Here is a 25805-nt window from a genome sequence, read left to right on the forward strand (position 1 = left end):
TCCTTCTTTCTAGTGAACTCATTCTCCTTTTTCCACCTCTTCCCCTCTTCCTCCTCCTCTCTTCCTCTTTCCCTCTGCCTTTCCCTCTGCCATTCTCTCTGCCTCTCTTGCCCCCTCCATCCATCCCTCATTCTCTCTCCTTTTTTCTTTCTTTTTCTCCCTCTCTCTCCTTCTCTCCAGCTTTCACCTGGGCAGGGAAGGAAGTTCATCTAGTCTGGTAAGAAGCCTTTTGGAACCTTTAAAATGTCAGAATGGTGATGGTGATGTGTTTTTAGAGGGCATTGCATGAATACTTCGATCGGTAAAGTTTGATTGCATCCATCAATAAGTGTACATCTAGGGTTTCTGTCACACTAAAATAGCATATATAATGAGAAATCAGAGATATTTGCATAAATTACATTTTGCTGCTCTTGTCCCTGAACCTGCTAGCTTACTGCTTGGATATACTAAAAGGGGATGATTTTAACTCGCTTTTGAGATGTTACAAAGCCTATATGAGATACAGGTTCATCCCAGGCCCAGGCCAGACCCTGGCCTGCCTAGAAGACTCTTGACCCAGAACTTGGCCTTAACTCATCTTATAGAGCCCAGAGACTTTTCTTTTTATGTCCAGGCCGAAAGTAAGGTGGGACCTGATGGTCCTGGATCTTTAGCAAAATGGTGGAGTTTACTACCAGCAGAAAATTAAGAGTCTTCATGGCATATCAGAGGTCTCAAATTTGAGTTCTGCAAAACTCAGACATGCTCCCCAATCAGATTAAATTGTAACTGAAAAATATTTACCCAAATAAATTAAATGCCACGTGGATGATGATTATTTGAGGTTTTCTAAGTCACTATGTCAGCAAACAGGCAACCATTTCTATTTCAGTTTGATACCACAAATCTGCCAAAGGCAGATTTATATCTACACCTATCTTGAAATGGGGGACGTGGCAGGGCTCCTCCATCAGGAACTCCAATGATATAAAATTTTATCTTATCTTTGTTTTATCTTTTGTCTTTTCTGCCATGCAAGTTCTTTGAAGGCAGGCCCTATTTCTGTCTTGGTATTCCAGCGTTTCACATACAATAGGTACTTAAGAATTTTTTTTTTAATTTCATTTATTTTATTCTGAACTTAAGAAATAAAACAAGCATTTCCATAACATAGTAGAATAAGAAAAAAAGATGATTGGACATGAAACTGCAAATGTATTATATACAACTTGCTTTTCCTTTTAAATATATAAAAAACTATGGATAGTTTTTAAATTGTTGGCTACTATATGTAACTCACTTTGCCTTCTAGTAAATGTTGCTGCTAGTAATAGTAAACCATTAGTATTATTTTACAGAAGAAGAAACTAATGAAGCTTAAAAATGTTAACTTACAAGTAGTAAACAGCAGAATTGAGTATCTGATTCAGGAATTCTTAACCTGGCTTCCATGGAACTTTTTTTCCCCTTTTTTAAATATTTAAAACTATTTCAATGTAATTGGTTTTCTTTTTGATGTTATGTATTTTATTTTATGCTTTTAATAACATTATTCCCTGAAGGGGTCTATTAAGCTACCAGGATGCCAAAAGGCAGGGGTGTGCTGATAAATGTTTAACAACTGGTTGTCAGGGGTAAAACACTGTACAAGTACTTTTAAATGTAATCTGGATTAATATTTTCTCCATTATTGGTTAAGTCTAGATCATCAACAAAATAAATCAAGCCCCATCAGCCTTTGTGATTTCCAAAGTGAACACCCTGAAAAATTTACAGTAGGCCAAGGTGGCTCCAGCACATCAGTGGTCCATCGCTCCTAAAAAGATTAAGATTTTTGGAATTCTAACATCTCTCCATTTCCTTTTCTCTCCCCTTCTCCTCTCTCCCCCTCTTCCTCCTATTCCCTCTCTCTCCCTTTCTTCCTCTCTACTCTTCCTTTCTTTCTTCTCATCTTCTCCTTTTCCGTCTTCCCCTCCTCTCTCATCTCCCTCTCCCCCTTTCCTTCCTCTCCCTCTCTGTCTCCCCTCTTTCTTCTTCTCCCTCTCCTTTACCCCACTCTTTCCTTGTCCTTGCTCCCCTTCTCCATTTCTCTTACCACCTTTCTCCCTTTCCCTCCTTCCCTCCCTCCACCCTTTTCCCCTCTTTTTCTCCCCTCCCTTCTTCTCCCCAACCGCCCCCTCATTACCCCCTCAGTCTCTACCCTTCTTCTCCTTTTTAAATAGGGCCATACTTGGGCCCATGGTCCCTGAATGACATCTGAGGCCTAGAAATAAGCCAGCATAGGGAGCAACTGTCTCCTTAAAAGCTCCACCTCACTCAGACCTGTAGCCAAGTCAATCGGGAAGTGAAGTGAAAGGACACTCAGACACACCCCCTCCTGCTCTATAAATCTCTGGCCTCCCTTTCTCCTTGTCACTTCTCAGGAGGCCTCTCCTTTCTCCTTGTGATCCTGGAGCTGAAGCTGAGGGACAAGAATGTGAGTTCTCTCCTTTCTCTGAGTCTCAGACAGAGGGCTCCCTCCCCTGCCCCCTCCCCCCCGGCCCCTCCAAAGGAGAACAATCTGGTTCTCTGGGCTGGGTGCATGAGACAGGAAGTGAGCAGGTAACAGTTTCGGGGGGAGGGGTCTGGTTATCAATGGGCTTGCGAATGGCGTATGTATGTAAATGAATAATCTCTGCACCACCTGCTCAATGACCTTGTCTCTGTCTCTTTATATTTGCCCCTCTGTTCTAAGAGTTTCTGTATGATTTCTGCCAAATATATTGTACGCCTTTCAGAGTCTAAAAGACATAGCCTTCCCAGCAGTACCACAGAATCGTTTTGTACTGTACCCAATGTCACTCAGGTAGTTCAAGGTCAAATGGATTCAAACTTCTGCTCTGACATATGTCCCTGGGAAATTCAACTTAGTGGCTGCTTCCTTATCTATAAAAATGAGGGGGTGAGGCTAAATGACATCTAAAGTTCCTTCTGGTCCTCGGGATCTCTGATCCTGGAGGGACAACCAGAGTGTGGTGGAAAGAACACTGGGCCAGGACACAGAAGAACAAGGCTACTGTGGTCAGCCACACCTTCCTGGGAGGTCTGGGCAAGTCAGATCCTCTCATCCTCCATTCATTATCTGTAAAATGGACCCAAGTGTAGGAGAAATGGGTAGAGATGGACTCAATAATCTCTTAAGGATTCTTCCAGCAGGCTATAGGTCTCAGCAGTATCTCTGTGGTAGGAGAACCAGGGGGAGTAATGCCTGGACAAACGAAGCAAAAAGGAAGGAGACCAGGGTGAAACTTAGCAGATGTTACCAAGAGATCAAGGAGAATGACTGAGAAAAGGCCAGGAGATTTAGACATTAGGAGGTCAGCGATGCCCTGAGAGAACAGTTTCAGGAGAACAGGTAGGACAGAAGACAGATTGCGGGGAGTTAAGGAGAGAGTAAGTATGGAGTGGAAGGTAATGTGTGATGTGCACATCTCTAATGCCTATGGGGACTCTGGCATAGCTTGCTCATTGCTCTTCTTACTTCTCCTGGAATCCTACTAGGGAGTTTCCAGTCCAGTTTCTATTCTGCCTGAGGTGATAGCTATGGGACACTTTTCTGAGCTGATTGTCCTTTCCTCTATCCCCTAAGCTTCTCTGCATAGAGCTTTGGTCAAGAGTCTGGAAGATCTGAATTCAAATTCAGCCTCAAACACTTACTAGCTATGTTTTCCTGTATTAGTCACTTAACCTCTGTTGGCCTCAGTTTCCTCAACTGTAAAATGAGAATAATACGATCTCCCTCCCAGGATTCTTGTAGGGATTAAGTATTTGTAAAGCATTTAGCACAGTGCCTGGTACCTAATAGGCACCTAATAAATCTGTGTTGCCTTCCCTCTCCTTCTTCATGGAAGAGGCTGAGTGTGACTATAAGCTTATACAAATGTGGATGAAGTCTCTTTGCTGTCACCTACTGCCCTCCCTGGTGACAGTGACTGAGTTCCCTTGCTTTAGTTTTCTCACTTGTAACGTGGGGAGAGATTCCCTGGTGAGAGGAGACGTGAATTACTCTTTAAATCCCTTTGAAGTCTACACATGAGCCTATGCAAACCAAAAAGCTGCTGCTGTGAGTGTCATTATTCGCCAGTGCTTTTAGGAGGAAGAGGACTAATGGATTAGGAATAATGTTTCCTGATTTTCAAAAAAGAAAAGGGAAGCGAATGGAATTCGCATACTACATTGGCTAATGAGCTCTCTTTAATTCCTAGCCAAAACCTAGAATGCATCATTAAAAGGATCATTAGGGAATGTCCAGGAAGTTAAATGGTGGACATGTAGAAATGGAAGTGATGACCAAAATGAGCCAGCATGGCTTCATCAAGAACAGATTATATCAGATTAGCCTCCTTTCCTTTACTGATAGGGTTAGTAGAATGGCACATCAGTAAGGAATTCTAGGAGCAGAATGATATAAACATTTATTAAGCACTTACTTTGTTTCAGGTTCTGTAGAGGGGCAGGGGAGAGAGGGGCAAGGGACTGAGGGGCAGGGTTAGAGTTATATCGCCAGTCTGAAACTTTGCTTCTCTCCCCACAGCAAGCAAAAGAAGCCATGACGATGTCTCCATCAGATGATTTTGAGGTCCTAGTAAAAGGACTGAAGAGCTGGAATCTCCCCAGTGATCCTATCCCTTGTGAGCTGCTGCTGGTTGGTGAAGCTGCCTTCCCAGTACTGGTGAATAAGAATGGCCAGGTCCTCATTGCTGCCTCTCATTATGGCCAAGGCCGAATGGTAGTCATGTCCCATGAAGGATACCTGCAAGATAGTATGTTGGCTCAGTTTCTTTGCAATGCTGTGGCCTGGCTCAACTGTAGTCCAAGAACTGCTGTTGGAATACACACATCTGTGGAACCTCTCACTGGCATCCTTCGTGAATCTGGGGTGGAGGTGCAGACCATGGATGACCTTGAGGACTCCCTAGGAGTTTACTGCATCAATGCCTATGATAGCACCTTGGCCAAAGAAATGATTCAATTTGTGAAAAATGGTGGAGGTTTACTCATTGGGGGCCAAGCCTGGCATTGGGCAAGTGAACCTGGACATGACAAGGTTCTGTCCAACTTCCCTGGGAACCAGGTGACCAGTGTAGCTGGTGTGTACTTCACAGATACCTATGGAGATACAGATTCCCTCAAGGTCTCTAAGAAAGTACCTAAAATTCCACTTACAGTCAGGTAAGTAGCAGGGGTATAGTAAGGATTATATTAAGTAGACATAGTTCCCATAATGAAACAGAACTAGAACTAGACATTTTGAGAAGAGGAAGTCTCATTTCTACTTTCAGGTGACAGGGATGCTGTGGACAGACAGAACTATTGGAAGTCAATCACCAATAGTTTATGTTTGATTAGATGGAGAGCCATGGGATCATTGCCATATGAATATCACTGTCCATTTTGGAAAAAGAAACAGAGAAGGATTGAATAGAGAGACAAATAAGGACACAGCAGTTGTGTTCGAGGTGAATTTAAGTCACCGGGCCCAGATGAGCTTTATATTTAGGTACTGAAAATGTGAATAAATATGATTATTGAGCTATTAAAAAGGATCTTTGAATAAAATAAAGGGGAGGACAGGAAGGAGCCCTGTATGACATGAGAAGGATAAATGCTATATTGATGTTCAGAAGAGGGAAGAATGTGGACTTTACCTACTACATAAGCCAGTGAGCTTGATTTGGATTCCTAACCCAATTCTGGACTGTTTTATTGACAGGATGGTTAGTATATGTCCACAAAATTAAATAGTGAATATCTAGACATGGTGCTGATGGCTTCAAAGAGCTAGCGTGGCTTCATCAGAAACATACTATGCCAGATTAACCATATTTCCTTTTTTGATAGGATTAATAGACAGATAAATTAACCAGGTATTCTTGGAGCAGATAGAATAAGCATTTATGAAGTACCTACTATGTTCTAGGCACTGTGTTAAGTGCTTTACAGAGAGCATCTCATTTAATCTTCACAACAGCCTGGGAGGTAGCTGCTTTATTATTACTCTCATTTTGTAGGTAATGAAACTGAGACAGACAGAAGTTTAGTGACTTGTCCAAGGTCACACAGCTACCAAGTATCAGAAGCTGGATTTGAATTCAGGACTTCCTTTTCCCTCTACAGTAGTCTATCCACTGCACCTCTTAGCTGTATCTAGGGATAGAAGAGATGTAGTCATTAATAAAACATTTCACAAACGTGGTGCTCTGTTGCTCTGTTGTAGATAAGAGAGAAAGGTGTGGGTTCAGAAGTGGTCCAAATCGTCAGAGCCGAAGAGTCGTAATTGGTGGCTTATTGTTAGAAAGAGTTTTCTGGTTGTTGTGTCCTATAGATCTGTGTCTAGCATGTGCTAGTCAACATTTAGTCAAGGGCTTGAATAAAAGCAAAGATGCCATGCATGTCAAAATCAGGATCCAAAAAGATATCAGCCACCTAGAATGTTGGGCTGAACCCAAGAAGATGAAAATTATTCTGGATGAATGTTAAATCTTTTACCTGGGATCAAAAAAATCAGCTTCAAAAACATAGAATGAGACAGGTTTGTCTAGATAGCTCTTCAGGAAAAGGTGTTGGGTTTTTAGTGGGGTGCAAGTTCAGTATGAGTCAACAGTGCTACTGAAACTAAAAAAGAAACTTAATTCAGTCTTGGACTTCATTAAGTGTTATAGTATAATGATCTTGTTCTATTCTGATGTGGTCAGACTTTGTTAGGAATTTAATGTGATTCTATAAATTGTTCTGTGGAGGTCAAGGCTGACATTTAGCCTGTTAGTCTGACCCTGACAAAGTACTAACTCCCATGAGAAGAAGGCAACAGACATGGCTGAAATCTGCTTCATGACTACAAACAGGCTTACAGACCTCTTCAAGGTCACTGGGAAGAACCCATAGGAAAGGTGCCCAAGTTGAAGGTTTGAAGATAGGAAATGATGTTCACTACTACAAAGAGTCAGTTGGAGTTGAAATTCTGGAAATTAAGAGGCCAAAAGGGTGAGAGTGCTATCATAAACAATTATTATTCCCAGGTCTTGGAGGCAAGATTTGTTTATCAAGCAGTTAAGTGGTACAGTTGAGAGAAGGCTGCAACTTAGAGTCAGGAAGACCCAAGTTCAAATTGAGGAAAATTAATGATGTATCATTTGGTTATTAATATTTGTCTATATCATACACTTTTCTGGCAAAAGCTCCATCTTTTAGCCTACATCAAGGGTGAAGAACCTTCAGTCTGGAGCTCATATGTGGGTCTCTAGGGCCACAAGTGTGTCCCTTTGACTGGATCCAAACTTCACAGAACAAATTCCCTTAGTAAAAGGATTTGTTCTGTAAATCTTGGACAGGGCCAGAAGGCCATACCCAAGGATGTAGAAGGTCACTGTAGGCCATGGATTCCCCACTGTTGGCCTAGGTCAAGAGACCTCTCCCAAACTGGCTGAGGAATGTCAATTATCCCCAGCCCCTATGGCAGCTATCTGGGCAGGGACCCTGGGTTTTGTTTTGTTTTTTTTTTACCCTATAAACAGAAGCCATTCTGAGCTAGGTTTTCTCCCAGAAACATGGTCTTCTGTTCTTGTTTGTCCTCTCATCAGAATTGGGGGTGACCTAGTCTGCTAAAGAGGAGACCAAGCCAGTGAAGACCTGACAGAGATGGCATATATTTTTCTGGCCAAGAATTGCTATCTCTCATAGAATACCTGGGTCATTGAGGGTCAGAGAGGAGCGTGATCAGCCACATCTGAAAACCAACCTACCACCAGTCAGGTTCAGGGGAGATCCCAGTGACATGCTGTCAGAAAGAAGACACCTAGATTCAAAACCTCAGACATTTTTGGATATTTCATTTCTGGCAAGTCATTTATCCTCTGTCTGCCTCAGTTTCCTCATCTGTAAAATGAGGTGTGGGAATCTGATGTCAGAATAGGCCACCTCCTAAAATATGTTTTAGTACTGAGAGGAAGGAACAGTGTTACTCAGAAGCAGAAGAATGGATTAGATGAAACTAACCTTCATTTTTGTCTGTGGATTTTTAATTCTAGAAGGATGGGTTATACCTGTATTGCTGTTTAATTTTTTTGTAGCTAAAAGACTGTCAGAAACGAGATTGGCTGGTACTTTATTTACAATTAGTCATTTTTCCCCCTAAGGCAATCCTGGGACACACCCTAATATCTTTAGAATTCTAAATGGAGATGATCACTACTGACTTTGCCTTAATTACACTTGAGCTTTGTGTCTCTAGGCAGTTTTCTATAACAGTCTAGTTTCATCACTACATCAAGTAAGTTTTATTTTATTTTTTAAATTTTTCTTTGATTCTGTAGCAGGAGGGTGATATTTTCTTGATCCTGTGTCCAAATCCATTTTCTTGTTATTTTCCTAAAAGAGTCATGTCCTGCCAACCTAACCTGTTTTTCTGCCCTCAAGCTCCCTAATCCTAAGTAAATCTCACCATCCTAACTGACTGTCACTATTGTTGAGCAATGCTGCAAGTTGGAATCATGGTGATTGGGTCTACTATAAATACATGCTGTCAGACCTACTAAGTGCACTGAACTGATAGCACTTTGTCAGGGAATAGCCCTCACGGAGCCCTTACTGCTGCCCAACTCCTATTGCATTCCTTAAGCAGGTAGTGAAAAATCATAGGATTATAGATTTAGAGCTAGAAGAGACCTTCAGAAGTCATCTAATTCAATCCCTTCGTTTTATAGATGAGGAAACTGGGACCCAAAATAGTCAAGTGACTTGCAGAAAGACCCTTGAGCAGAATAAGTAGCAGAGTCATAATCCAAACCTGTGTCTCCTGACTTCAAATCCAGTGCCCTTTCCACTGTTCCAAAATGCTTTTCAATGCCCCTAACTCCAGACTTTTACCTCCCAACCTCTTACTGCCAGGAAAGCATCTCCTTCATGTGAATTTTCCCTGATTAACCCACCAGCTGTTGATCACTCCTTAACTATGGATGTTCTGCCCTTACACGATCATTTTGTGTTGTATAGACAGAACACACCAAATATCAAGAATTAGTTCTGGGAAAATATGTTTTTACTTGAAACAACATTGTAGAGGTCATCCATTTCTATAGCAATGTTACAAATGAAAGCAGGTTGGGTGGGTAGTTCAAAAATGGTCTTTAAAAGTTTGAAATGTGTCATTTTAGGAATGTGAGATAAAAGTTTAGGCTGGGCTGGGTAGTGCTGGCTAGGTTGACCTAAGGTGTAGAGACATGATCCTTCAAGCCTTAAGACAGACTTCTGCTCATTTTTGTGGGTGGCAGCTAGCAAAGTGGGTAGAGAAAAGAACAGTGTTTAGGGGTGGTATTGGCTGGCCAAAGAATGAGAAAAAAATTCATAAAAGAGATAAAAGGAGATTAATTCTTTTCCTCCCAGAAAGCCTCTGATCTTTAGTATAAGATCTAGCAACTTACATACAAAGTAGAACTTTCTAACAAACAATAACCTCTATTGTCTGTCATTCTAGAATTTACAATGCATTTCTTCAGAACAGAAGCTTGGAAACATGCTTAGCTCTGGTGCAACATGTAGAAAGGGGAGGATGGGTTTTTAGAGTTAAAACCTGAGGGTTCTGGAACCAAAGTATCCTTAGCCCTTTTTTCTACAGACTAAGGGAACAAGACAATCGGTTAGACACTGAAATGGGAATAGTAGAAGTTGATCATTAATCGTTTAACAATTTCAAGATTTTTTTTCTTCTTGTTCTTTTTTCTTGGATCCAAAATGCAGCTGCTTGTAGTGATTAACTCTCTGCTTCTTTATTTGTGATTGGAGCTGCTACTGAGTAAGGCAAAGCTCTCCTAACTGAACTCTCTATATGAAGAGTTTAGTGACTCTCTGATATTTTCTAATCCAAGAGAAATAGGAAGGAATTAAACATTTATTAAGTGCCTACTATATGCCAAAAACTATACAAAGTACTCTACAAATATTATGTCATATCGTCCTTACAACAACCCTAGGAAATAAACACTGTTTTTATGCCCATCTTACCAATGAGAGCACCAAAGCAGACAGAGGTTAAATGACTTGCCCAGAGTCACTCTGCTAGGAAGTAGGTGAGGCTAGATTTGAACTCACATCTTTCTGACTCTAAACCCAGTGTTGTATCCATTTATCCAATCTAAATGTAAGAGAAAACATCTTATATTATACCGTGGACTTCCCTGATACTCTCAGTTTTCCAGGAATCCTCAGAACTGATCCAGGACCCAGGCCAATCTCTTATTCTTATTCCGTGCGTATACTCCCTGCCTTTGTAGAGTCTGAGGCTAGAGGATCCCTTGAGCTCTGGAGCTCTGACCTTCAATAAGGATAAAGCCAATCTTGTATTCACACTAGCACATATCAGTATGGTAAGATCTCAGGAACAGAGCACCCCTAAACTGATTAAGAAAAGACAAATCAACCCAACTTGAAGAAACAGAGCAGTTTACAACTTTCCATGCCAATTAACATTGAGATTGGACCTGTAAGTGGTTATCACACTTCCAGTCAAGACAAAATAGAGATGTCCCATCTCAAAAAATCTCAGCAACAACATAACAGAAAATGATCTAGGGAAATTCTAGCAGTAGTGTAAGGGATTTCTTCCTTTTTTTTATCTTTGATGATCTCTGAATTCCAATTTGAATCATAAAGAAGTCTGCCTACCTTCTTACTCCCTAAGTCTACTTTGCCCCCTGAATTCAGAAGTCTATAACATAATCCCTAATTATATTTTCTCATTCTTTTGCCACTGACATGATATTTTGAGATGATAGAATCATAAATTTAGAACTAAAAGTTAAATAGCATCTAACCTAAGCTCTTCTTCCAAGGTCAAGTTACTTGATCAACACCACACAACTTTTAAACAGCAGAGTTGTGGGTCAAACCCAAGTTCTCTGTGTTCTTTTCTCCAAATCGTGCTATGAAGGGTCTAGAACTCCAATTTCCTGACCAATTTAGCCCAGGCTTGATCTCTTATTCAGTTTTGGGTTGAGCTCATTTTCCATGTTGAGCACCTGTGTGCTACAAAAACAGTTTGGCCCTGACCATGAAGAACTGAAGGCTGGTTGATAAATTTTTCTTGTGTGTTACAAATGCCAAAACATTCAGACTTTTTGGCCAATCTTTCCGACTAATGTAATGGACTATATATAAAGCTGCAAATCATAATACAGGTAACATGTATTCTCCATAACTTTGTTTCCCAGTGAGGGTAGATTGCTATTATAATAACAGGTAGATGGTGCAATGGGTGGAGCACCAATCATTTGGTCTCATACTTTCACTAGCTATGTGACCCTGGGCAAGTCACTCTAACCTGTTAGCCTGAGTCTTTTCCTCTGTAAATTGATCCAGAGAGGGAAGTGGCAAACTGCTCTTATATCTTTGCCAAAGAAACCCAAATAGGGTCACAAAGAGTTGGACATGACAGAAACAACTGAACAACAAAATTTATATGTAGAATTCCATTAAAAAATATTATGTATTGCTCACTTTATCTAAAGTATTCTTCCTCTGAAGAAGAAGCATCATAGTCTGGTAGACAGAGCTCTGGACATTGAATCAGGAAGCCCTAGATTCAAATCCTGCTCACACCTGCAAGCTATGTGGCTATAGTACCAGTGCAATATTCACAGCACTTACGGCAGCCATGAATATTTAGACACAATTCAGAATTGCAAAATACCACAGACTCTCCATATGAAAGACAGAACCAAAACATTTCTTCAGACACCAGAAAGCCAAATCCATTATAGTCACAAAAATCTATACACAATAATAATGCAGAGGACAACACCATCCCCCCAGCTTTCCCCCTGCTAGGCTTCCCACAAACCAGTTCCATTTAACAAAATCACAAACAAGCTCTTTAGCTCACACTAGCCAACTGTCTGCTTGCCTGCATCCTTCCCAGCTCTGACTGCTCTCTGACTCACTTCCTCTCAGCTCTGTTCTAGTTCCCCCCTTTCTGCTGCACCCCTTCAGCAAACTCCTCCTACCACAGGCTTCATGTGACTCAAACTCATGTGATTTAGGCTTTCTTGTGACTTAAACAGGTCACATGGGTCTGTTAATGAATGGGAAAGATCTTCCCTTTTAAATTACCATTACAGTGGCCTTGCAGCTCTTTGAGTCCTAGTTTTTTATAAAACAGGCATAAAAATAGGACCTATCTCATAGAGTTGTTGTGTGATCAAATGAAGAAATATGTGTAAAATTATGTACAAATATCACGTATTATTGTGAGACTTCTAAATGATCTACACTTCTTTGGCCTCTTTTGCTTTTTAGTTTCAAGTCACGTTTTGCAAAATAGTTCCTCCCATCTTTTCCTGTGTCCCCATTTACATTAAATTCACTGGATAGCGCTTAGAAATAATATCCGGAATGCTAAAGCCCCAGTGAACTGAGGCCAGCAAGCAAAACTTAGAACAATAAACATCTATGTTTTTAGCTATGTTAAGAGAACAAAGCAGAATAGGAGAAGGGTTAAGATCTTTGCTTGTTGTGGATAGGACAATGATGGAAAATGTTAAAAAAAAGCCAAAGCTGCTCTACCCTTGGTTTGCTTCTGTTTTATCTGCCTTTGCACTAGAAAAGCCAGAACAGAAATAATTAACAGGGAAACAGTACCTGATAAAAGTAAGAGAATCATGAATACTTAGTTGTCTTTGCTGAATCCAAGTCACCTGATCCAGATGAATTCTATCCTTGGATACTGAATGAACTGGCAGAGGTGATTAATAATTTATTCTTAGTAATATTTGAAAGATTTTATAAAACAGGAGCAGTACCATGAGATTATAGAAGGACAAATTATATATGCTGATTTAAAAAAAAGGAAAGAGAAGTGTCTTCCTAGTGAAGAGTTGATGATAAGGAGCCAGAGTGGTTTCATTAAAATATTCCATTCCAGATAATGAAAATATCTTCATTTTTTGCCAGAATTACTATATTAGTAGATATGTAGAATGCACTGGTAGAGTTTACCTTGATTTTAACAAAGTCTTTTACAAAGTGTTTCATACTTTTCTTGTGGGAAAGATGAGATATGGACAAGATGATAATAAAATAACATGAATTCAAAACTAGTTAGAACATCTGAATTCCAAGAATAGTTGGTAATGGCTCAACATCAGTGAGGAAGTATCCAAATAGAGTACTTCTAGGGCCTGTACTTCAATAACTATTTCTAACCATTACTTCTATAAAGACTAGATGCTATGCTAATAGAACTAAAGATACCCTTACACTAACATATTGGACAGTAGAGTTTGGATCTAAAAAAGTCTCAGTAGACCGAGTACAATAAAATGAAATTCAATAGGAATGAATATAAAGACATACACCTGGATAACAAGGATTAACTTCACAAGTTTAAGAGACAGGAGACTTGACTGGACAACAGTTCAAAAAAATGTATGGAATTGATAGGATATTACAAATTCAAGTTTTAGTCAACAATGTGATGTGATAGCCACAAAAGCCAATGTCATTTTGGTCCATGTTAAGAGGTACATCTCTTCCATAAATAGAGAGACAATAGTTCCACTGTACTTTGCTTCACCAGGCACTATTTGAAATATGATGTTCAGTACCAGTCACCACAATTTAAGAACGTTGATAAATTGATGAGTGCTCAGTGGAGAGAAACCAGGATAACTTATGAGCTTGAATGCATGTCATATGAAGATAGACTAAAACGACCAGATATGTTTATCCTACAGGAGACAAGATGTGGGCAGACATAATAGTTGTGTTCCAGTATTTGAAGGGTTCTTACATAGAAGGGAGACTAGACTGTTTCTGTTTGGTCCCAGAGAGCAGAACCAGGAGCAATGGAAATTATAAAGTGGAAATTATAAAGAAGAAAACGTAAGTTTTATTTCAGGAAACACATAGCGCATTTGAAAAATACAACCTATTGCCTTGAAATGTGGGAGTTTCCCCTTGTAGAAGTACTCAGAATCAGGATGACCATACGTTGAGTATGTTATGCTTCCTTTTGTGCATGAGCTACACTACATGACCAATGAGATAAATTCCAACTGGCAAAATTCTGTGATTTCAAATATTCATATTGACTCACTTTGGTGGATTTTATCAAACTCCTCATGGAATTTTTCTGCTTTTTAAATTTTCTGTTGACATACAAGCTATCACTTACATGGGTATAATGTAAGAGGCAGATTAGTGTATGGACTTGGTGTGAGAAAATGTAGGTAAGGATTCTACCTTAGATACTTACTAGCTTTGTCATTTTGGGTAAATCTCAACTAATCTGGGCCCATGGTTTATTTATCTACAAAATCTCTAAGGTTCTTTCTAATTCTAAATGTATCATGCTATGAACTATCTTAAGAGTGATCATGGACTGAGCAAGGTAAGATGACAAAATGTCCTATGAAAAAATTTTTCTTGTTGACTTCGGACACAAACCAATCTTTTCTAATTGCCTTCTCCAAGAAGAAACTGAGACTTGCCCCCCCCCCCATTTATGTTAAATTTTTAAGTGTTTTTTTTGCTTTTATTAATAGTAAAAATTTTAATATTGATATGTTTCATTTCTTTTAGTAAGTATTGACTTTGTTATTAAGAATTATCATCGATTAGGAGAACCAATATTTAAATGAATAAGTATTCATTAAGATAGCCTAAGGACATTGTGATTATCAGTCTCACCTGCCCCTTTTAACCCAGTTCTTCCACTAGTACAGAAGAAGACATGGATCACAAAGCCTTGAGAACTGCTTTGTATTTTGATCTGTTTCATGACAAAAGAGAAATCACCACTTTGTGGCCAACTGAGCTGCTCCTTGCTTAGTGGACTAATCTTTGGATCAATGAAAAAGCCTTCCTTTCAGGCTTAACAGACCCTTCTAGAACCTCTTCTACACTGACATAGCCTACAAGAACTCAGTCATCTCCATGATATAATGAACTTCTGCAGAAGGATTAAATGAAACACATTCTAAAAAATATTAATTCTTGCTTTGCCGATTTCTCTAAAAGAAAAAAAAGGCTGAAAATAATATCTATGCTTCAATATTATTACCTATTAGACATGATAAAAAGGATGGTTTTAAGTAGTCTGGGAAGACTTGAATGTCCTTACTGATACAGAAAGAAAGGGACAGATGGTGTAAAGTCCAAGGAGGGTGACCAGAAAGAAGACGACACAGGAAAGCATGCCACATGCTTATAAGTTAAAGGAGCTTAGAATATGTAGAGTAGAGAACCAGTAGGGGCAGCTTGATAGCTTGATAGTTGTCTTCAGGCAACTGAAGAATTGTCATATGGAGGAGGGAATCCATTTGTTCTCTTAGTCTGAAAGGACAATATTAGGAGAAACTGTGGAAATTATATGAAATAAGATTTCAGTTCATTGTAGAGAAAAACACGTTATATCTATATAAATGCTATAATAATAATTATTATTTTAGGTGGGCACATAATGCATTGCATTTCCTTGTATGTCATACAAAGCATATCATAATGTCTGGCTGAACCCTTGTCATGCCTGAAAGTGTCCACTGCTAGCCTGATCATCTAGCCTCTTCAGTGTGCAATTCTGTATGTAAGAGTCACTAGTGGTAGCCCTCTGCCACTGTTGCACGCCCAACCACTGAAACCATTGGGGGTGGGTCAGCAAAGGAAACCTATCATAACTGACACTGCTCAGAAATCCAACAGTCTGTTTCAGAACAAAGGGGGCTCAAGCAGAGGCTGGATGACCTCTTTGTATCACAGAGGGGCTGGTACTAGAAGAGTTTCGAGATCATTTGCAGCTCTCAGGTTCTGTGATTACATAGAGTATGCCCCAGGAAATACGGCTCCAGTAGAATAACAGATGCAGTGTTTCTTCAGGAATATGCCCGTCTTCCCTGTTCTACATCACTCCTTTGACCACTAATAGGAACAAATGCCTCATTTTCAGGTTTGGGGAAGACCTCTCCCAGGACCAACAGCAACTCCTGGGTGGAATCACAGAACTGGATATCAATACTGGTGGACTGCCTTCTCAGCTTCTGCTTCACGGGGCCTTGGCCTTCCCTCTTGGGCTAGATTCTTCCCTTGGTTGCTTCTTGGCAGCTGCTCGCTATGGACGGGGTCGAGTGGTGCTTGCTGCTCATGAGGCCATGCTCTGTGCCCCCAAGCTGGGCCCTTTTCTGTGCAATGCTATTATCTGGCTGGCAGGGGCACGAACAGGTACAATTGGGATTAATCCTAATCTTAAAGAACTGTGTTCCCTCCTGTCTGAAAGAGGTCTGAAATGCAGCCTAAAATCCCATCTGACCACTGGTTTAAGTGTCTACTGCTGTTCAGCCTATGAAGACAAAGAGGCGAGGAAGCTGCATGAGTTTGTGGCAGAGGGTGGAGGGTTACTGATTGGGGGCCAAGCCTGGTGGTGGGCCTCTCAGAATCCTGGCAAGACTGCTGTGGCTGATTATCCTGGAAACCACATCCTCAACCCCTTTGGCCTTAGCATCCTAGATGGTTATCTAGAAAGTGGCCAGTTTCCTGTCCTTGTTCCTGGTAAAGCGAACTATCACTTCCGTTCAGCATTGTCTCAGTTCCAGGATGAAGTAAAAGGAAGTAAGGTCTTGACAGAAGACTGGCAGTCAAAGCTAAGGAAGGACTGTGGGGCCTTCCTGAAGATTCCTGCAGAGGGAATCCCTGCCTATGCCTCCGTACATAGATTCTTGAGGAAGGTGCTCAAACAAACTGGTCTTCCTAGTGTCAGTGAGCATCATCCTGTGAACAGCAATTCCTGTGAGGCCACCCTGCTCTGTATGGCCACTGAGCTTGCTCAAAGTGGGACTGATTGCTTTTCACTGGTCCACAGAGGTAGTAATGGGACATGCCCTTCCCAACTCTACTCCCCAGGACCCCCTGTCACCATGGAGATCAATGGTACCAGTCCAGGTAAAGATGGAGGATGAGAACTAATGAATAGTTGGGAAAGAATGGGCTGGATGAATCGAGGAGGACGTCACAGGACTGAAATTTTCATAAGACCCTGTCCCTTTAAGGTGATAGTGCTTGAGTTACTGGGAGAAGTTAGAGAGTAAGCAAGTAGGGAAAGGACTGGGCAATCTGAGGTTTAAAGAGAGGATAGCAAGTCTCTGGGAGGAGGTGTGAAGGCTCCAGAAGGAAATATGGGGCCCTGGAAAGGGAATATAAGAACTTTTAGGGATGATATCAGGGCTCTAGAAATGGATATGAGGACAGTAGGAGGGTATTGGGGCAGAGAGAGGGTAGAGCCCTGAAAGGTGATGTAGGAGATCTGGGTGAGGTAAGGAGAATGAGGGGGTCAGGGTAGGAGAATTCCATCCATTATTATATCTTTCTTTAGCTGCTACTGTATGGGTAAGCACTGGACTCTACCTCCCTGAAGGCTTTACTGCAAACATCAGGATGCCATGTGCTGCCTCTACTGGTCTACAGGTAATTCCCCTGTGCCTGCCCATTGCCTTGCCTATGTTTGTAAATCCTCATATGGCTGCAACCACCATATTTTTCCAGTTCCTTTTTTCTGTTGTGCTGTTGTTTTAAAAATTACTTTTTTTTATTGACAAGCATTTGTTTTCTTTTTCTCAAGTTTCGTTCCCTAATTGAAAAAAAGAAAGAAGGAAGGAAAAGAAACCATGGTAATGAATACTCATAGTCAAGCAAGGCAAATTGCCACATTGGCCATGTCCACAAATGGATACTGAATTCTCCCTTGTGAGCTCATCTGTCCAGAGAGGGCAGTGCATTTCATCTTTGGTCCTTTTGAATCTGTAACGTTGGTCAGAATTCTCAGGTCTTGCAAAATTGTTTTTCTTCGTAATGTTGTTTTTGTCTAAGTCATTCTATTCTGCTAACTTCATCCCATCAGTTTCTACAAGTGTAGCTGGGTTTTTATGAAACCATCCATTTTTTCAGTCAATACACATTTATTAAGTGCCTACTATGTGCTAGGCACACTACTACATGTTAATCTCTTAGAGCAAAATAATATTTCATTAAATTCATAAACCATAATTCGTTTAGCTGTTCCACAGTAGATGGGCACTCCTCATTGATTTCTAGTCTTTTCTTATTGTAAAAAGAGATGCTATAAATATTACATATAAGTTCTTTTCTTCTTTCTTCGATTTCTCTGGGGTACAGGCTTTGTATCAGTATAAGCAGATCAAAGGGCCTGCACAGTTTAATTACTTTTTAAGCGTTGTTCTAAATCTCAGAATGGCTATGCCAGTTCTCAGCTTCACATGACAGTTCCTTAGTGAGTCTATTATCTCACACACACAGCCCGCAGCACCTATACCTATGATTAAACCTCCACCTTCCTCTTCTTGTCTGTATTTCCCTCATAGGGGCACTTCCAAACAAAATGACCTAGTCTCTGACCAGGTTCTGTCCTAGGAGATAGTGTATCTTAAGCAACATGGAATCCAGACATCTTGGGGTCTGGTGTGTTTTATCCAGTAGCAACAGATGTTCAGAAAGGTACATACTTTATTTTATTTTTCCCCAGCCTCTTTCTGGGATGAATGTCTCCCTCTTTAACATAAAATTTCTTTATGACAAATAGCTACCAAGTTTTATCACACTGGATTCCTATTCTCTGCAGGATATGTTCTCTAAAACAGATAGCAAGTGACAATATGTGATATGTTTCATCTCCTAATGTCATTGTTGAAGATTGAAGTTATAATCAAGGCATCCTATTTTTCCTTAACAGCTCATTATGGATCTGAAACCTATGATTTTGTTAACCCTTTTGAGCCTATGTAATTGTTCAGCATGTATGAGCCTTTGGGAGTCTTGAGTCACTACCTACCAAATGTCCATAATTTATATTTGCATGAAAGACATTGATAAATCATCTAGCACACACTTTCCAGTGGTTACTAGCTGTGCTCATGACTCCCTTTTCCCAGGTACAAATTGGATGCCACTCTGATGATCTCAATGAGGCCAAAAAGCTGTGCCGAGCACCTGTGGTGATTCACCGATTCTACCTGGACAGACCAGAGCTGTCAGTCTCCTCCTTCTGGGGGGGTCTGATCTATGTACTTGTGCCTCAGGGCAGTAACCTGGGTCCTGTATCAATCACGATCACTGGAGCTGTGCCTGCTCCTTACTTCAAGCTAGGTGAGTAACAGCTTCATGAAGACTAAACCCAAGGATAGCTGGAGAAAGGGCCAAGGAAGTATAAATTATGATACAAAGGAGGGAAGTAATGTGTAGCTTGGACTGGCAAAGAAAAAGAAAAAGTATTTGATGGGATAAGGAAGATATGACCTATTTTAAAGTTGAGGGTGGGGCATCAGGTAACTTCTGATGTCCCTAGAGAATTCAGGGGAGCATGAGGAAAGGTGATCAGGGATTGGCCTTTTGTTTGCAGAAATGGGGATAGGTTGCATACCAAAGGGGAGAGCAGAAGAAAAAGACACTGAATTTAGATTCAAAGGACTTGAATTCAAAACCTGACTCAGCTACTTACTAGCTGTGTGTGTGATATTGAACATTACTTTAGCATCAGTAAAATGAGAGAATTATCCTAGATCCACAAACATATTTTAAAGAATATTTTGATAACTGTGTTTCTGCACAATTGGTTTCCTTTGTAATTCTATGTATTTTATTTTATATATTTAAAAATTGAGGAGTCCATAGCCTTTACCAGGCTCCCAAAGGGGTCCATGTCACTTTAAAGTCCTTTCCAGCCCTCTCTGATCCCTTAGTGTTACTCTCCCATTGAAATCAAAATTCCAACTTTTCAGCCTTAGGAAGTAGAAAAATGAAGGCATACTTGAAATGGCATAGTGTCCAGAAAGTGATGGACATACTGTACCTCATCTCCTATACTGGGTCTTTCCAAAACTGTGATCATAGATACATTTTAGGATATTCATTAATAAGTAGTTCCATAGTTGTACCAAAGTGATCTGGGATAGTGAGATGACTAGAGGGTATGTTATGTGAAGGTTAATTGAAGGAACTGCAAGTATACAGCCTGGAAAAAAGAAGACTTGAAGGGATATGGTAGTTTTCCAATATTTGAAAGGATATTAGGTAGAATTAGGATGATTTGTGGTCTTTTGGGGCTCAAGGGACAAAATTATGAATAGGCAGCATAATTTATGGAGACCAATTTTATCTCAATGTAAGGAAAAAAAGTCTTAACAATTAGATAGATCTGCCCCAAAGTGAAATGGACTGTCCTGGAAGATTCCAAATTACCCAAAGGGGGAGATCTTCAAATAGAGGCTGCAAGACCACTTATCAAGAACAGAGAGAATTCCTGCTCTTGTTCAGGTATAGGCTGGATTAGATGATCTCTGAGACTCCGTGACAGTCCCATTAACCCCACTATCTCTGTCTAAAGGGGAGACATCTCTGGAGGAGTGGAGGAGCTCCATCCGCCACTACCCAGTGCCCTGGGGGGAGCTGGCGACAGACAATATCATCCTCACAGTGCCATCTGAACAACTTCAAGACCTGGAAGACCCAGAGCCACTGCTTCAACTCTGGGATGAGATGATGGGAGCCGTGGCCAGACTTGCATCCATAAGCTTCCCTTTCCCTCAGCCTGAGAGGATCGTGGCTGATGTACAGATCTCAGCTGGTGGGTGTTCTGGAGGTGTGGAAGGGAGATCCTTTGTGCATGTGACATTAGGACACAGTTCACAAATATTATTTATTCATCTTCTTTCTGCATTATGCGTTGTATATGATGGCTGATAGTACAATTGAGCAGGAGCTTATAAATGATTTGGGAAAAATGAGAAAAACTACACTGAAGTGTCAAAAGGAACACAGAAATTAACTAATAGCATTCATTCATTCACTTGTTCATCTTTCCTTTACTCGTTCAGTAAGTCTTTATTGTGTGTCTCTGTGTGAAACACAAGAGCTTTCACAGAGTACTGCTGGGGAAAATGCTGTGATTTTAAAGGAGGGACTTCAGTACGTAGTGGAGGGATTAAGGAACCTTCAGTGAAATATGGAGGAAATGAGCCAGGTCAACAAGTCAGTAAGCATTTAGGCACCTGCTGAGTGCCTGGCACTGTTCTAACATAAAAAGAAAAGCAAAAGACTCTTTCCTCTCAAGGACTATACATTCTAATAAAGGAAAACAGCTTGTAAACAACCAAATATATAAAAACGATCTATGCACAATAAATTGGAGATAATTTCAGAGGGAAGCACTAGATTAAGGGATTAACCACTCATTACAGAGGCCTAGACCAGCACAAAGGCTGTATAAACAGGAAAGAAAAATCATCTTTCCTCACTTTAGGAAAATTCACAACATAACTGAAGTTGGCCATAAGGAAGGGGAAATTATCCACACTGTTCCTATCTTCCCAAGCTATAGATGGGATATTCTAACGTGTAAAATGTATAAAATAATAGCTAGCATTTATATAGTGTCTGCTATGTTCCAAACACTGTGCTAAATGCTTTAAAAATATTTCCTTTTTATCCTCACAACTCCTTTATTTATCCTCATGTTATAGTTGAAGGAAACTGAGGCAGAGAATAAGTGACTTGCCCAAGGTCACATAGCTAGTAGGTATCTGGGAGTGGATTTGAATACTGGTTTTCCCGACTCCTTCCCCAGCACTCTATTCACCATACAGCCTTGCTTCTACAAGGGAAAAAAAATATCCGAGTACAAGGATCAGGATGGTGCACGTGTACAATTCCAAAATGGACAGAATGTTAGAGGTACATAGAAACATTATAACACTTAATGCTAGAGATAAAAAATTGGTGCTGGACGGGGAAGACAGTAAAATGGAGAAATTTCTTCCCTATTTTGACTAAGAAAGGAGAAGCCATCTGTTTTTATATAAGTGTGAAAATGTTGGGGATGAGACAACATAGGGGAGAGATTCATTATGAGAATAACCTAGGGAAGACAGATTGGGCTCTCTCATACAGAAATTTCTGCCTTCTCTTCTTTCCTCTACTCCCCAGGCTGGATGCATTCAGGATACCCCATCATGTGCCACAAGGAGTCAGCAGAGGAAATGGTCACTGTGAAGAAAATAAGATCTAATGGCCTCTGGGGCCAGATCCATGAGCTAGGCCACAACCAGCAACGACAGGTCTGGGAGTTTCCCCCACATACAACTGAGGCTACCTGCAATTTGTGGTCTGTCTATGTACATGAGATGGTGCTAGGCATCCCCCGGAGTCGGGCCCACTCTGAACTGACTCCCTCAAATAGGGAGACTAGGGTACAAGAATACCTGAGAAATGGGGCTACCCTAGAAGAATGGGAAGTTTGGACAGCACTGGAGACTTATCTGCAGGTATTAGAAATTAATTGGGGTAGAAGGAAAGACAACTACTACTGCTGCTGCTGCTACTAACTCTACTACTACTACTACTTCTACTACCACTACTACTACTACCACTACTTTCTGCTGCTGCTGCTGCTCCTCCTCCTCCTCCTCCTCCTCCTCCTCCTCCTCCTCCTCCTCCTCCTCCTCCTACTACTACTACTACTACTACTATAGGATTTATGTAGTGCCTCAAGGTTTGCAAAGTACTTTTTATAGGTTTTCTCATTTTGTCCTCACAATGACCCTGTAAGATAAGTGCTATTATTATCCACATTTTACAGATGAGGAAATTGAGTCTGGGAAAGTTTAAGAGACTTGCTCAGGTACCCATCCATATTGGGTCATGGAATCCTGGCTGGATCTTCATGATGCTGGATATCCTATGGCTGCTTCTCTGTGCCTTACTTGTATAGAAGTAAAATGGGAGTGATAGCCCCATCCTTAACTATCTCCTAATGAGAAGGTGAATATAAATGAAAGGGTAGAAGAAAAGCATTCTGCAAAGTTTCTATTAAGGGTCTCCACAAAAGAAAACATTCTGTTTATATAGCCCAGACAAATGTTCTCTTGACTAATTATAATTACAAAGATACTATTGAACCTTACCATGAATCATTCTCCATAGGTCTAGTCACAAGGGTGACCCCTCTTGTACCATTTTTATGGCACTATTATTGGTATACTATAGTGTTATTTCATATGGTACCCATGTGTCATAATTTGACTAAGGCCTAATTTCAACTAGAGTGATTAATCATTCTTGAAAGTAAGCATTTACTCAAGGTGGATAGTAGAGAATAAGACTGATTGATCATGTCTAAATGGATGTTTGGTACAGAAAGGAAGGAATCCTATTCAAATGGTACGAATATGGCTAATATTCAAGAGGGAACCTCTTACCACAGTAAGATGGAGTCATTGATGCTCACTTGCTGGGTTGTCTGTGGAAACTCAGACCCGTCACTCTGCCCCCTTTTCTCTTTCTCCTCTCTCAGCTACAGGAGGCCTTTGGCTGGGAACCTTTCATCCAGCTCTTCGCTCAGTACCAGACCTTAGCTGGGGTGCCCAAAGACAATGTTGGCAAGATGAACCTGTGGGTGAAACAGTTCTCTCACCAAGTGCAGAGGAATCTGGCTCCATTCTTCCAGACCTGGGGCTGGCCTATCAAGGATGAGGTGGCTGTTTCCTTGGCCTGCCTGCCTGAATGGCAGGAGAACCCCATGAATGTCTACCTTCTCAAGAAGAATTAAGAGATGCCCAGTAGGCCTAGTGTGTCTGTAGGCAGGATATATCTCCATCTCCAAAACTCAGTCTATGGATTGGGTGGGAAATACTCTGGGTGCAGTGAGTCAGCCCCATTCATTCATGTTCAAGATTCTATAGGGGGTGTGAGAGAGTAAAGTCATCAGGAGTGTATCCCCATCTGAACAGAAAAGAAGAAAAACTACATAGAAAGTTGTACAGCAACACAAGGCAAATAACAATGAAGATATTTCTTCCCCTTCTGCCTCCAAAAGGGGCCTCAGAACCTATCACAAATTGGCACCAAGTGTTCCTTTTCTGGGGATCTGTTTTTGATTTAAATGAGCTATCATTCATCAATATGGTATAATAGTGATAGCACTGGATTTAGTGATGGGACTTTGGTTTGAATCCTCTCTTCCCCATGTAACTTGTGTAACCTTGGATAAGTTGTTTAATTTCTTTAGGCCTTGATTTCCCTATTTTCAAATGAGAGAATTAGATATGATGACCTCTAAGGTCCCTTTTTCTCTGAACCTAGGATCATATAAAATTCCTGATGCTAAAACAGCAAAACCCTGAGAGAAGTTCCACTCAGCTTTTTAGGAATGCAAAAATATTTCATCTGAGCTTTTATTTTTGATCCATTTTTCTAAATATCTGGATATGGTCCCAAACTGAGATATAGATTTATCATAAAAATAAGCAGGCCCTTAACTGATTGTCATAGCTAGTTCATCCCCAAGCTCTGATAGTGCCTATACATACATGCATACATATATACATATACATACATACACACATATATGCATGAATTCCCTGCATATATGTGTGTATATATGTGTATCTATCTATACATATATACATACATAAACATACAAACATACGTGGATACAAATATACAGTGTCCCAAAAGTCTTAGTGAAGTTTCAAACTTTTAAAATCTTAAGCTTCCTTAAAACTTTTGGAATACCCTGTATAATCTTGGGGAGCCAGGGTGACATGCTATGCCTCTTATGATTAAACCTGCTTTTTAGGTGATACTCAGGACCTTCTCTAAATTTTTGAGGTGTAGTTTCAGAAAGATCCAGTACATTCAATAGGATATTCAACTAAAGTTTAAAGGAAGGATTCTGGAATATTCCTTAAGCTACAAGAAAAGGATGGTAAAATCACAAGTTATGATCAAATATATTATGGGTTGCTACCATCAATTCATTCCATTTGCCAATATCCTTTGAATGAAGAAAGTCATGGGAGAGATTGCATTTCTCAGATAGAACCTAAGAAAACTAAACTAAAAGATTCTCTGTCTGTGGCTTGATCACCTCAATAAACATTTATTGCATGTTTACTATGTGTCAAACACTGTGATAAGCACTGAGGATAAAGAAAAGAGGTAAAAGACAGACCTTGGGGGGCAGAGCCAAAATGGCAGAGTAACAGCACAGACTTTCTAGAGCGCTCCTGCCAAGCCTAGCCAAATACCTGTAAAAAATGGCTCTAAACAAATTCTGGAGCTGCAGAACCCACAGAATAACAGAGTGAAGCAATGTCCTGCCCAAGACAGCCTGAAAAGTCACTGGAAAGTGTCTGTTGTGCCCTGCAGGGGGCAGGATGCAGTCCAGCTTGGGCTACGAATGCACAGGCGGGACTTGAGAAAACCTTGGAGGGGACTGAATCTCTCACACCTGTGATAGTTTCCAGACTTTACAAACCCAAAACACTGAGGATAAATTGGAAGGTCAGTGGAAAAAGCCTGTGGGAACAGTGTAGGAGAGTGGAGTGGTCTGGCCCCAGCACCAGGGTAGCTGAGGGGAATAGGACATGGAGGAATCCACAGCAGCCACAGCAGTAGCTCAGGCAGCTGCAGCCACTGTTTCTGGAGCTCTAGGCCCACAGATTGTAGAGGAATTGAGCAGCTGATGGTACACCCCATACCCCCACTGGAAGCAGAGAACTACCTTGACAAAGAGCTCAAAAGTAAAGTAAATGGCTAAGGAAATGATCAAAAACCTGAAAAAGAATCAGACTATGGAATCTTACTTTGGTGACAAGGAAGATCAAAGCATGCAAACAAAAGAAAACAAAGTGAAAGCTCCTCCATCCAAAGCCTCCAAGAAAAATATGAATTTATCTCAGTCCATGAAAGAGCTCAAAAAGGATTTTGAAAATCAAATAAGAGGAGAGCAAAAA

At 40.6% G+C, this 25805-nt stretch overlaps 1 protein-coding gene across 1 annotated transcript; it reads left to right on the forward strand.

Annotated features, from left to right (window-relative positions):
- Nucleotides 1–2389: 2389 nt before the first annotated feature.
- LOC140533102 (TRPM8 channel-associated factor 2-like) lies at nucleotides 2390–25805 on the forward strand. Its single transcript, XM_072652450.1, has 8 exons — nucleotides 2390–2458; nucleotides 4556–5193; nucleotides 15956–16944; nucleotides 17375–17466; nucleotides 18948–19161; nucleotides 20399–20638; nucleotides 21997–22334; nucleotides 23363–25805. The coding sequence occupies exons 2-8, from the start codon at nucleotides 4571–4573 to the stop codon at nucleotides 23615–23617; spliced, it is 2751 nt and encodes a 916-aa protein (XP_072508551.1). The 5' UTR covers nucleotides 2390–2458; nucleotides 4556–4570; the 3' UTR covers nucleotides 23618–25805.

The sequence above is a fragment of the Notamacropus eugenii genome, chromosome 3 (assembly GCF_028372415.1).
Source record: "Notamacropus eugenii isolate mMacEug1 chromosome 3, mMacEug1.pri_v2, whole genome shotgun sequence".
Classification (NCBI taxonomy): domain Eukaryota; kingdom Metazoa; phylum Chordata; class Mammalia; order Diprotodontia; family Macropodidae; genus Notamacropus; species Notamacropus eugenii.